Genomic DNA, 13,627 nt, shown 5'->3' with positions numbered 1-13,627 from the left:
TTCTGTCTCTGGGAGTGGTTCTTCCAATCCTCCACTTTCTCCTTGAGCCGCTTCTGAGTCTCCCTCTGTCGTGTTGGGTGTTCTGATGTACAAACGATCCAACACGGCTGGAGATGGTGTAACTCAATTTTATTAACTACTTAACTGTAACAGCACACTGCTAACTTGGGTGCGTGCATTACCAGCTAATCTGTGGACCCTGTCCTATTACTATCTGGGTGAGGCACTCAGCTCATGGTGAATGTCTGAGTGGCAGGCTCTGAGCTCGGTGCTCTGAGCTGGATGCTGCTGGAATGGGCGGGAACTGTAGTGTCCCCTGTTTTTATAGTGCATGTGCTCTCACTGGTGATTGGCTGCGATGTTATGTGTGTGCTGGTTGGTCCTACTGCATGTCCATCAGTGTGTGTTTGATTGCACCATGATATGCTGATCTAAATATCATGACACCCTCAACATCCCAACTTAGACCGCCAACAAGGTAAGCTGCTTCTCGTGCTCCCCCACCTTCTCCTCCACTTTCTGGATCTCCTGGCTCTGTGTCTCCAACCACAGCCCTACATGGTCGATTCCTGCTTTGAGCAGGTCGACCGCTTTCGCCAGTTCCTCCTGAGCCTCCCTCCTCTGTTGGCTCAACTTTTCATTTAGAAAGTCCACCAACTGTTCTGTCGACCAATGGGTTGGTCGGGCCGATCCCCTACTCTCCGCCATCTTGCCCTGTGTCACACGAAGAGTTTCTAGCTCCTGCAGCTCCTTTCTTCTAGACCCACTTCTGGTCCGCGGATCCATCCACCGACCTCACCAGTGGAGTATAGTTTTCCTCCACCACCTCTGCACCTTTTTCCTCCAAAACATCCACCCGGCAACCAGGGAAAAGGACCAAAAAAACCACCTTGAACGGGAGCTACCAAATGTGTGACCACTCACACCATGGCCGCCATCAGAAGTCCAATTATATGCTTTTTCTTTAAGTTTGGTACTATCTTTAATTTTTTCAGTGAATCGTGGATGGTGGGTCCTCTGCTTGGAACTTTTCTTTATCACTATAATGCACCTATTCTGTATATTCTGAAATATCCCCTAAAATATCCACCTATTGATCTATCCGTTAAGTTAAATTGCCAATTCACTTTTGCGAGCTAGGCTTTCATGCCACCATCGTTGCCCTTATTTAAGTTTAAAATATTAGTCTTCAACAGACTCTTCTCTCCTTCAAACTAAATGTAAAATTCAATCATATTCTGATCACTGCCATCTAGGAGTGCCTTCACTATGAGATAATTAATTAATCCTATCTCACTGGACAATACTAGGTCTAGTATAGCCTGCTGCCTGGTTGGTGCCAGAATGTGCTGTTCTAAGAAACTATCCAGAAACATTCTATGAATACCTCTTCTCAGCTACCTTTGCCCGTCTAATTTTTCCAGTCTATAGATTAAAATCTCCCATGATTATTGCCATACCTTTCTGACTATATCCTTATAGGGAACAAAATCTAGTGCAGCTGTTCTATATACAATTCCAGATCCATAGTACTATGGTTGGAAAGCTACCAAATTGTCTTCAAGAAGACAACTCCTCACCACCTTCTCAATGGTAATGATGGGCAATAAATGCTGGCTTAACAAGTGATGTCAAATTCTGAGAGTGAATAAAAATAAGCTTGAGGAACGCTAGGTAAATAAATAAAGTTAGGCTGCTTCCTCTGATTCAAAAGGCTCTCCTCATGTCCTCTACAAGTTTGAACCGCTTTCATTTGATTTCTGTATCTGAATTGGTAACGTAGATTCGGGCACTGATCGCTGGTCTCTAGAGGGCATACACTGCCACTCCTTTTTAACTCACACCATATTCACCTTGACATTACTTCTCTAATAAGCATCCGCTGCAAGCCAGTTGCTGAGTCACATCCAGGATTCACCTTGAACTCTTGACTCTCTTCAGCTGGTTCGCATACCGACACTTTCTCCCTGAAAATAGACTCCATTATTTCACCGATATTAATGTGAGACTGAAAAAGGAAGCGGGAAGAGAAAAAAATTGAATGAAGATCTGGGGCGGGATTCTCCGATCCCCCACCGGGTCGGAGAATCGCCGTGGGCCGTCGCGAATCCCGCCCCTGCCGCCCGCCGATTTCTCCGAAGGGAGAAAAGTCGGCGGGGCGTCAATCGCGCCGCACGCCTCGGAGAATGGCACGGGCGGGCGCGAGGCAATGGACTTCGGTGCTGCCGATATTCTCCCGTGGTCACGTCGACGTAAATCAAAACACCTTTATATCGGCGTCAACCAGTGCTCATGGTTGATGCCGACCAGCGTGGAGGTGGGTGACGGCCTGGGGGGGGGTTGGCCGCTGGAGAGGTGATGGTGTGGCCGCAGTCTGTATGTGTGGAGGAGAAGTGTGTGTAGGGTTGTGTGTGTGTGTGTGTGCGACGGGGTGGGGGTTTGAGTGGGGTGGATTCCGGGGGAGTGCCAGGAGGGGGGGTGTGAGTGCCGGGGACGGGAGGATGACTGCCGGGGAGGGGGACGGGGAGGAGTGCGTGCCGGGGAGGGGGACGGGGGGGGGGGGGGCCGTGCCGGGGAGGGGAATGGGGGGGGGTGCGTACCGGGGAGGGGGACGTGGAGGTGCGTACCGGGGAGGGGGACGGGGAGGTGCCTGCCGGGGAGGGGGACGGGGGGTCCGTGCTGGGGAGGGGTACGGGGGGACAGGGTCCGTGCCGCGGAGGGGGACGGGGGGGGGTGCATGCCGGGGAGGGGGGTCCATACCTGGGAGTGGGGGGGGGTGCGTGCCATGGAGGGGGACGGGGAGGTGCATGCCGGGGAGGGGGACGGGGGGGGTCCGTGCTGGGGAGTGGGGGGGGTGCGTGACAGGGAGGGGGACGGGGAGGTGTGTGCCGGGGAGTGGGACGGGGGGGGTGAGTGTGCCGGGGAGGGGGACGGGGGGGTGCTTGCCGGGGAGGGGGACGGGGAGGTGTGTGCCGGGGAGGGGGACAGTGAGGTGCGTGCCGGGGAGGGGGACGGGGGGTGTCTGTGCCGGGGAGGGGGACGGGGGGTGTGCGTGCCGGGGAGGGGGACGGGGGGGGTCCGTGCCGGCGAGGGGGACGGGTGGGGTGCGTACCGGGGAGGGGGACGGGGAGGTGTGTGCCGGGGAGGGGGACAGTGAGGTGCGTGTCGGGGAGGGGGACGGGGGGTGTCCGTGCCGGGGAGGGGGACGGGGGGTGTGCGTGCCGGGGAGGGGGACGGGGAGGGTCCGTGCCGGCGAGGGGGATGGGGGGGGGGGTGTACCGGGGAGGGGGACGGGGTGGGGGTCCGTGCCGGGGACGGGGGTGCATGCCGGGGAGGGGGATGGGGGGGGGGCGGGTCCGTGCTGGGGGGGGGGGACGGGGGGGGGTGCGTGCCGGGGAGGGGATGGGGGCATGCCGCGGAGGGGGACGGGGGGGGTGCGTGCCGGGGAGGGGGCGGGGGGGGGGTGCGTGCCGGGGAGGGGTACGGGGAGGTGCGTGCTGGGGGGGGGGGGGGGGGTGTGCGTGCTGGGGAGGGGGACGGGGGGGTGGTGCGTGCCGGGGAGGGGGACGCGGACGGGGGTCCGTGCCGGGGGGGGGACGGGGACGTGCGTGCCGGGACGGGACGGGGGGGTGCCGGGGAGGGGGGGTGCGAGGGCAAGTGAGTTGGTCCGCCTGGCCAGGTGCCAGCCTCCAACAGTCGGACCCATGCGGTCCATGCCATCTGGCTGGGGGGAGGAGGGGCTGTGGGCAATGATGACATGTCGTTGTTTCTCCCCCCCCCCTCCCCCCATAGGCCGTCATGTTTTCCAGTCAGCCAGCGATGTTGGCCGCCGTGGCGGCAGCCGCTAATGTCCATGTTGCCCTGGATGAGGAGGAGGATGAGGAGCGTGCCAGAGAGGCGGCGCAGGCTTCCGCAGAGGGGCAGGCGGCAGCCGACCAGGCTGGAGGGACACCCACCCGACAGGACGAAGAGGGGGAGGAGGACGTCGCGGCCCCACGGCAACGGAGGCACCCGAGGGCGCCCCGTGTGTACCGGCCCCGGCTGTCATACCAGGACCTCACGGACCGGGAATGCAGGAGGAGACTCCGGATGAGCCGGGAAACCGTGGCACACATCTGCCACCTGCTGGCACACCTGTCACCGCGTGGCACTGGCGGGGGACACCCTCTCCCCGTGTCCATCAAGGTTTCGGTGGCCCTGAACTTTTATGCAACGGGGTCATTCCAGGCACCGAGTGGGGATCTGTCCGGCATATCGCAGACATCGGTGCACCGGTGCATCCGGGCAGTGACAGACACCCTATATGCCATGGTGCACCGCTACATCCGCTTCCCTGTGTACCGGGCCAGCCAAGATGCCCGGGCCGTGGGCTTCTCTGCCGTGGCCGGGTTCCCCATGGTCCAAGGCACGATCGATGGGATGCACGTCGCCGTGCGGCCACCTGCAGATAACAGGGCCGTGTTCACTAATAGGAAGGGGACCTATTCGATGAACATACAGGTGGTCTGCGACCACCGCATGATGATCCTGCATGTCTGCGCCCATTACCCGGGCAGTGTACACGACTCATACGTGTTGTCGCGGTCATACATCCCCGGCATGTACGGGTGACGCCATCCCCGGCTGAGGGGCTGGTTGCTGGGCATTGCGATCGTGGCTGATGGCGCGTATACGGAGGCCACGCAATGAGGCGGAGAACCGCTACAATGATGCCCATGTAGCGACAAGGGGAGTGATAGAGAGGTGCTTTGGCGTGCTGAAGATGCGTTTCAGGTGCCTGGACCTCTCTGGGGGCGCCCTCCAGTATCGGTCAGATAGGGTCGGCCGCATCATTGTCGTGCGCATCGTCCAACTCTGAGTCCATGGCACTTTGGGGTGGCGGTTCGTCTCCACCCATCCAATCTGTGTCACTGTCCTGTATTTCAGTTTCCTGGGTAGGGGTGGCCTGGGTTGTGGTTTCGTGGCTCGGCTGTGACGTGGGCCTGTGGCTGCCCCTCTTGTCGCTGTGTGGCGTCGTCTCCCTGTTGCTCCAGGTCTCTCCGTCTCCCGTGTTCTCCGAGGGGCATCATGCGGGCGTCGCGTGCCAGAGTGTCCGGGTCTCTCCGTCTCCCGTGGTCTCCGAGGGGCATCATGCGGGCGTCGCATGCCAGAGGGTCCGGGTCTCTCCGTCTCCCGTGGTCTCCGAGGGGCATCCTGCGGGCTGTCTGCATCTGCGGGGATGGGTGCCTCGACATTTGCTCCTGTGATACACAATGAAGCATGCATGGTTAGACACGCAGGCAGTGATCAGGTGATATGGGGGAGGGGGGATATAGAGGATGGGGGATATGGGGGAGGGGGGATATGGGGCAGGGGGGATATGGGGGAGGGGGGATATGGGGACGGGCTGTCGGTGGCTCACTTGCTGGTGGGCCCCCGACCTCTACATCGGCAACCGCCCGGTCCTCAGGTCCGCCAGCCAGTTCCAGAGCCCTTTCCTCATGTTCGGTCAGTGGCCTCTCATCAGCTGGGCCTCCTCCAGTCCTCACATGCTCCCTGGTGTGTGCGCGCTTCTCCTGTGGGGGTGGTGGCAGGGGTAAAAGGCAACAGTGTTAGACAGGTATATAAATGCCTCGGTTGCGCGTGTATTGCAGAGGTTAAGGTTAGGGCTGGATTCACTTGGGGATATGGGGGAGGGGGGTTATGGGGGATATGGGGGAGGGGGATATGGGGGAGGGGGGATTATGGGGGTGGGGGATATGGGGAGGGGGGATATGGGGGAGGGGGATATGGGGAGGGGGGATATGGGGAAGGGGGATATGGGGGATGGGGGATATGGATATCGGGCAGGGGGCGGGGGGCTCACCCTGGCTGCCCTGACGAGGTGTCAGGGCCACAGTGCTGACGGCCTCTACCACCTCCCTCCACAGACGCCGGCTGTGGCGTGGAGCGACTCTGCGGCCGTGTCCGGGATACAGGGCCTCCCTCTTCTGCTCCACTGCGTCCAGGAGCGCCTCCACATCCCGTGACTGGAACCTCGGGGCTGAGCGGCGGGCGGCCATCCGGTCGGGTCTTCTGGTCGGGTGGGGGAAGCAGCGCGTCTTTTGAGCCGTCGCGGCGTGCATGACACTGCACGGCGTGAACCACGTGAGCCAGCGCAAATAGCGTCACGTCGCTGCTAGCCCATTCCGGGCCAGAGACTTAGCGACATTTGGGGCGGCGCGATGCAGGTGGGATTCGCGCCGGTCGGCGGACATCGCGCCGATTACGGAGAATTTCGCCCCAGGTGTAATACATCCACCAAATATCTGCTTACAGTATAATTCTGTAAATTCATTGAGATTAAATAGTGGTTCTGTTATGAATGTGAACTTTTTAAATAGTATGCCTGAATTTCATTTTAAAATTTTAAAATTTAATATTGTTGTCTTTCTGACTGTAATTCTTGAAATTAAGCCATAATTGAAAATGAAATTGTGGAATAATATCCTGTTGAAGAATTCCATTGCCATATTTTGTGAACTTGTAACATTTTATCCCTTTTATAGGATATGGTCTTTGTGTTGCTAAGGCTCAGTACCCCATTGCTGAACTCGTCAAAATGCTCATAAACCAAGGAAAGAAAGTTCGGTATGTACCCTCCAGAATATATTTGGCTTGTGGGTTTTGATGTGTAGTCACTTTCTGGACTCTGTGTATTACCCAGCTGGCTAGCACTGTCATAGTCAGAGTATAACCTGCAATGGCTTCTCTTCTCATTCCGGCACCATGACCGACATCATTCAAAAACAGTGTCAGTTTCCATATGGATGCTGACAGTAGCTAGCTCTATCTCACCACCACTCTCTTCAGCTCTTGTGGTGTCACTAAATTATCAGACTGCCTATCCAAAATCAAGCGCTGGTGAGTAGAAATACATCTGTTTAAATAGTTGGAAAACTATAAAGTCTTTGGATTGGATTGGATTTGTTTATTGTCACATGTACCGAGGTACAGTGAAAATATTTTTCTGAGTGCAGCTCAAACAGATCGTTTAGTACAGGAAAAGAAAATACTGGATAGTAGCAAATTACTGCGGATGCTGGAATCTGAAACGAAAGAGAAAATGCTGGAAAATCTCAGCAGGTGTGGCAGCATCCGTAGGGAGAGAAAAGAGCGAACGTTTCGAGTCCGATGACTCTTTGTCAAAGCATTGTCTTTGTCTTTGTGCTTTGACAAAGAGTCATCGGACTCGAAACGTAAGCTCTTTTCCCTCACTACAGATGCTGCCAGACCTGATGAAAAGAAAATACCCTGTTTTAAACTCTGTTCACTAGCCCCCGACTCCATCCTTGTCCCTGACAACTCTCTGAGGTTGAAACTTACTGTTCACAACCTTGGTTTCATATTTGATCCTGAGATGAGCTTCAACACCATCACCACAACATGATTCAGCTTTGCTTCTGTCTCAGTTCATCTACTGAGACATGATATTGTGACCTCCAGATATGACTATTCCTAGATCCAACACACTCCTGGCCAATTTCCCAAGTTCCATCCTCACTACCTCGCTTTCCTCCTTTCGTTGTCGGCTGTCCCTGAATTCAAGGATGACCTCTACTTCGGGTTGCCAGTTTCTTATTTTTTAAAATTAATTAATGGGATGTGGGTATCACTGGCTGGACCAGCATTTTATTGCCCGTTCCTAATTGCCCTTAAACTGAATGGTTTGTTTATTTTGAAATGCTATGGGTCTGAAGTGAAGTTGCATGTAGGCCAGATCAGGTAAGTACAGCAGATTTCCTTCTCTTAAAGACATGAGTGAACCAGATGGGTTTTTATGATAATTGACAAAAATGTTGTGGTCATCATTAGACTTTTAATTCTAGATTTTTATTGAATCCAAATTCCACCATTTGCCATGGTGGTATTCGTACCCAGATCCCCGGAGCATTACCCTGGCTGTCTGGATTACTAGTCCAGTGACAATGCCACTACGCCATCGCCTCTCCTCTGCCATAGGTCTTCATGTGACTGAGCCGGCTTGCCTTGTTCCACTTTCTATAACCTTGAAGTCATCCAAAAATCTGCTACCCATGTCCTACTCATACCAAATCACGTTCACCTATCACCCCTGTTCTCCATGACCAATACTGGCGATTCACGGTTAAGCAACACCTCAACATTAAAATTCTCATCCTTGTTTTCAGATCCCTCCCTATCGCAATAATCACTCCCAGCCCACCACCTTCCAAGGTGTCTGAGCACCTCTAATTCTGGCCGCTTGAGCATTGATTTTATCGGTCACACCTTTGGTTGACATGCCTTCAGCTACCTGGACCCCAAGCTCTGGAATTTCCTCCCGACACCACTGTCTCTACCTGTGCCAAGCTCATTCAAACCCTCTACAACAACACTCCCTGTGACAATATTGGAGCCCATCCTGGTGAGGTGAAAACTGCCTGTGCAGATCCCACATCCCCGAGGATAGTCCCAATTGCACAGGAATTTATATCCCCCACTCCTGTTCCATCTTTACAGCATTCATTTGTTCTTATTTCGAGACTCACTAATATATGGCACTGGGAGTAGTCCAGAGATTATGACCGGGATACTCCGAAATCCCAGCCAAGTGTTGATGCCGGCGTAAACACCGGAGTGGTGTACGCCGGTGTTAACAGGCCTCCTGGCCCAGTAATTCTCTGTTTTTTAGGGGGCTAGAAGGACACCGGAGTGCTGCGCGCTGCTCCGGCACCGAAAGGCGGTCCTGCACGGCCGGCGTGGATCCGTGCATGTGCGCCACAGCCGGCGTGGGTGTGCGCATGCGTGCCATGGCCGTCTCTGCACCGTTGCTTGTGGCTCCAGACCGACGCCACGGCAATCGCGTGGGTGCAATTGATGCCGATTCTCCAGTCGCCGGAGAATCGGCGGCCTGGGGTCGGAGCAACGTGGCGGGAATCTCGAGCCCCCCCCCCCCCCAGCGATTCTCCGACCCGGCGCAGGCTCGGAGAATCCCGGCCTATTACTTTTGAGGCCCTAATTATTAATTTCTTATCTCCCTAAAGCCTGCCTGCAGGACTCTGTCCCTCTTTCTACCTATGTCACTGGTACCAATGTGGACCACAACTATGACTGTTTGCACAACCTTTTCAGAATGTTCTGCAGCCATTCAGTGATTCTTGACCCTCACATCAGGAAGGCAAAATATCAGACTGGAGTCACATCTGTGGCAAGACAAACCCTTGTCAGTTGCACTGACTAACATATCCCTATCACTATCGCTTATCTGACCTTCCTCATCCCCTCATTTACAGCTTTTCATAATTCTTTCATAGGATGTGGGCACCACTGACAAGGCCAGAATTTTTTGCACACCCTTAGTTGCCCTTGACCCGTGTAACTTGCAAGGCCATTTCAGGAAGCCACTAAGAGTCATCCACATTACTGTGGGCCTGGAGTCCCCGGGTAAGAGTGGCAGATTTCCTCCCCTGAAGGGCATTAGTGAACCAGATGGATTTTTACAACAATTACTGAGACCAGCTTTCAGTTCAGATTTTTAAAAATAATAATTGGATTTTAAGTTTCATCAGCTGCTGTAGTAGGATTTGAATCTTATATCCCAGAGCATTAATTAGCCTGAGCCTCTGGATTATTAGTGCAATGACGTTACCACAAAGCCACCATCGCCCCACTAGCTGAAACATCCATGATGCCATGCACTTGGCTCTGGTTGTACTCTTCAGAGCAGTCCGTGAACTCATCGGTATAAAAAATTGAAAACTGTTTGGTAGGTGTGATGCACTCAGGAGAATCCAGCACTGCCTGACTGGCCCTTGTCTGTCTGGCAGTCACCCATTCCCTCTGTGCATGCACACTCTGTGTGACCACCTCCTGAAACATACTATCCATGTAGTTCTCAGCTGCACGGAGTGCTGCAGTGACATCTGCCAACTGCTGCTCGACCACTAAAAACGCTAGTTGAGGCTTTTCCAGCTGACAATATTTCCTTTACCCCAGTTGTCCAGACATGAACAGCCTCCTGATGATCCCACATGGCACAGGATAAGCATTTGATGGGGCTGTGGTTCACTGCGAACCATATTCTGTTTATTAGACTACTGTCTAAACTTACCAGAAATAAACTTGTTCCAGATGTTATGGACAGGATAGAGGGTAATTTCAAACAACACTGTTTGCCTCTTACTGCCTCTTACCGCCTGTCCATAAGTAGAAGGCATTTTGAATTCGTTTTTTTTAAGAATAAGCGGTGGTGTATTTTCAAACCCCTCTGTTTTTGTGTAATCCGATTTTACTAATAACCCCACAGCAAACACGAGTTACGATTTATTCAGAATGTTGGTTTATTTTATACATTCAGAAGCCACAATCAGGAGTATTTTCAATTTCCCACTCTGCATTCACACAATAAAGAGAGGGATAGAGGAAAAAAAGTTCACAGTATAAGGACCACAAAAAACTGAATATTGCTTCACAAAGTCCCAAAGTCAGAGTCCAATGAGGAATTATTTCATGTCAGCATTTTGAATTTGGCTGACTGGAGATCTGTTTTGTAAAATTCACTCTCCAGGTATGTTACTGTCGCAAGTTGATGTGGGCATGCGAGTTGGCTCTGCAGACAATGGTACAAAACCTTCCAAAAGTTTCAGAATAGATGGACTGGTTGTCCAGTCTGGACAGAGCCGGCTTCTTTTGTAGCTTGCCAGTCAGATGGGAAAACAGCAAATTGCCTGTGCAGCCCAGAAATATGGGATGGAATTCTCTGCTCCACACCGCTAAGGCCGGGAGTCCAATTTGGGTGGAAAATGCTACGTTGGCCCAAAAACAGGATCGGCGGTAGACCTGTCCCCAGCCTCCGGCCCCGCCCTGCTGGCCATAGCAGACTTCCTGCCCTGCGCTGGCACGGAACATGCAAACAGCTCCTATGCATTCATTTGAAGAGATGAACAGGCTGGAAGTCTGAATCTTAATCCACGGGATGTGGGCGTTGCTGTCTGGGACAGCATTTATTGCCCATCCCTGAGGGCAATTAAGAGTCAACCACATTGCTGTGGATCTGGAGTCACATGTAGGCCAGACCAGGTATGGATGACAGATTTCCTTCCCTGAAGGACATTAGTGAACCAGATGGGTTTTTACGACAATCGACAATCCCCTCCAATTATCTCTGCACCCTTCCCCCTGCAAGTGGGAACTCCACCGGGTGGGCTTTGGTGTGAGTATTTTCAAGCGCAGTCTTGGCGTGATGGACCCGAGGGGGTTCATAGAACATAGAACAGTACAGCACAGTATAGGCCCTTCAGCCGACCATTTATCCTAATCTAAGATCAACCTAACCTACACCCCTTCAATTTACTGCTGTCCATGTGCCTGTCTAAGAGTCGCTTAAATGTCCCTAATGACTGACTCCACCACCTCTGCTGGCAGTGCATTCCACACACCCACTACTCGTTGTGTAAAGAACCTACCTCTGACATCTCCCCTATACCTTCCTCCAATCACCTTAAAATTATGTCCCCTCGTGACAGCCATTTCCACACTGGGGAAAAGTCTCTGGCTATCCACTCTATCCATGCCTCTCGTCACCTTGTACACCTCTATCAAATCACCTCTCTGCCTTCATCGCTCCAGTGAGAAAAGCCCTAGCTCCCTCAACCTTTCTTCATAAGACCTGCCCTCCAGTCCAGGCAGCATCCTGGTAAATCTCCTCTGTACCCTCTCCAAAGCATCCACATCCTTCCTCTAATGAAGCGACCAGAACTGGACACAATATTCCAAGTGTGGTCTAACTAGAGTTTTATAAAGCTGCAGCAAAACTTCACAGCTCTTAAACTCAATCCCCCTGTTAATGAAAGCCAACACACCATACGCCTTCCGAACAACCCTATCAACTTGGGTGGCAACTTTGAGGGACCTATGTACGTGGACCCGGGTCAAGGAGGTTAACCCTTGCTTATGGACTGGACTGCCCCTTACAGCCCTGAAGGCAAACCTGAAGATAGAGTCATAGAGTTTTACAGCATGGAGACAGGCCTTTCAGCCCAACTTGTCCATGCCGCCCAGTTTTTACGACTAAGGTAGTCCCAATTGCCCGCATTTGGCCCATATCCCTCTATACCCAACTTCCCCATTTAATTGTCTAAATGCTTTTTTAAAGACATAAATGTACCCGCCACTACGACTGTCTCGAGCAGCTCGTTCCAGACACTCACCATCCTCTGTGTGAAGAAATTGCCTCTCTGGACCCTTTTGTATCTCCCCCTCTCTCCTTAAACCTATGCCCTCTAGTTAGGCATAGCCTTTGGGAAAAGATGTTGACTATCTACCTTATCTATGCCCCTCATTATTTTATAGACCTCTATAAGATCACCCCTAAGCTTCCTACGCTCCAGGGAAAAAAGTAATAATAAATAATAACCTTTTATTGTCACAAGTATGAAGTTACTGTGAAAAGCCCCGAGTCACCACATTCCAGCGCTTGTCTGGGTAAGCTAGTACGGGAATTAAACCCGCCCTGCTGGCCTTGTTCTGCATCACAAACCAGCTGACTAGCCCACTGAGCTAAACCAGCTAAACCACTGAGCTAAATCCCAGTCTATCCAGCATCTCCTTATAACTCAAAACCATCAAATCCCGGTAGCATCCTGGTAAATCTTTTCACACTCTTTCTAGTTTAATTATATTTTTTCTATAATAGGCTGACCAGAACTGTACACAGTATTCCATGTGTGGTCTTACTAATGTCTTGTACAACTTCAACAAGATGTCCCAACTCCTGCATTCAATGTTCTGACCAATGAAACCAAGCATGTCAAATACCTTCTTCACCACCCTGTCCACCTGTAACTCCACTTTCAAGGAGCTATGAACCTCTACTCCTAGATCTCTTTGTTCTGTAACTCTCCCCAACTCCCTACCATTAACTGAGTCGGTCCTGCCCCGATTCGATCGACCAAAATGCATTACCTCACATTTATCTAAATTAAACTCCATCTGCCATTCATCGACCCACTGGCCCAATTGATTAAGATCCCGTTGCAATCCTAGATAACCTTCTTCACTGTCCACTGTGCCACCAATCTTGGTGTCATCTGCAAACCTACTAACCAGTCTCAGGCAGCATTCTGTTCAAAATCATCATCCTGGTCTGACATGTTTAGACTGAACTGCTCTGCCTGACAGCTGATGAGCAGATCAGACAGTTCAATTGAAGATGCAAGCCAGGGATACTTCCCCTTTCCTTACATCTGCTCCCTCAGTCCTATGCTTTTAAAACTGCTGTTCTTTGAAGTATTTGAGCCTCCTTAGAAAGCCCACAGCACTTGAAATGCCTTGAAATCCCCTGAGAGTCTTTGATTATGCTTAGCACTCATTTGATTTCACAGTGCAATCCCCTTAACTAGCCTTTGGTTTACAGCTTAATGGGTTAAACGCAGCAGACTGGGGGTTTGTTTATTTACCTTTCTTTTCACACTTGAATGAATCTAAAGTATCCTCCATTGATCCAAACAGCAATATTTAGAAACATTCTTGTTCTGATTGACAGCTACTGGCCACTCCAACAATGCTTAGTGCTTTCTTGAAGACTGAAAAGAAGATTCTCTGCCATGTTGCACCCAGCGCAAATCCCACTATGTCGGCAGAATTGCGG

General features: G+C 52.2%; 1 protein-coding gene across 2 annotated transcripts in view; it reads left to right on the top strand.

Moving 5' to 3' along the window:
* The window catches only part of LOC140409045 (NAD(P) transhydrogenase, mitochondrial-like), a 343,808-nt gene that overhangs the window by 217,620 nt on the left and 112,561 nt on the right, over positions 1 to 13,627 (top strand). For both annotated transcript variants that reach the window (XM_072497085.1, XM_072497084.1), the window contains exon 19: positions 6,528 to 6,609. In XM_072497085.1, the coding sequence (XP_072353186.1) occupies positions 6,528 to 6,609 (82 nt within the window). The remainder of the gene's footprint in view (positions 1 to 6,527; positions 6,610 to 13,627) is intronic.

This window comes from Scyliorhinus torazame, chromosome 3 (assembly GCF_047496885.1).
Source record: "Scyliorhinus torazame isolate Kashiwa2021f chromosome 3, sScyTor2.1, whole genome shotgun sequence".
In the NCBI taxonomy this organism is placed as follows: domain Eukaryota; kingdom Metazoa; phylum Chordata; class Chondrichthyes; order Carcharhiniformes; family Scyliorhinidae; genus Scyliorhinus; species Scyliorhinus torazame.
This window is presented reverse-complemented; position numbering and strand designations above follow the sequence as displayed.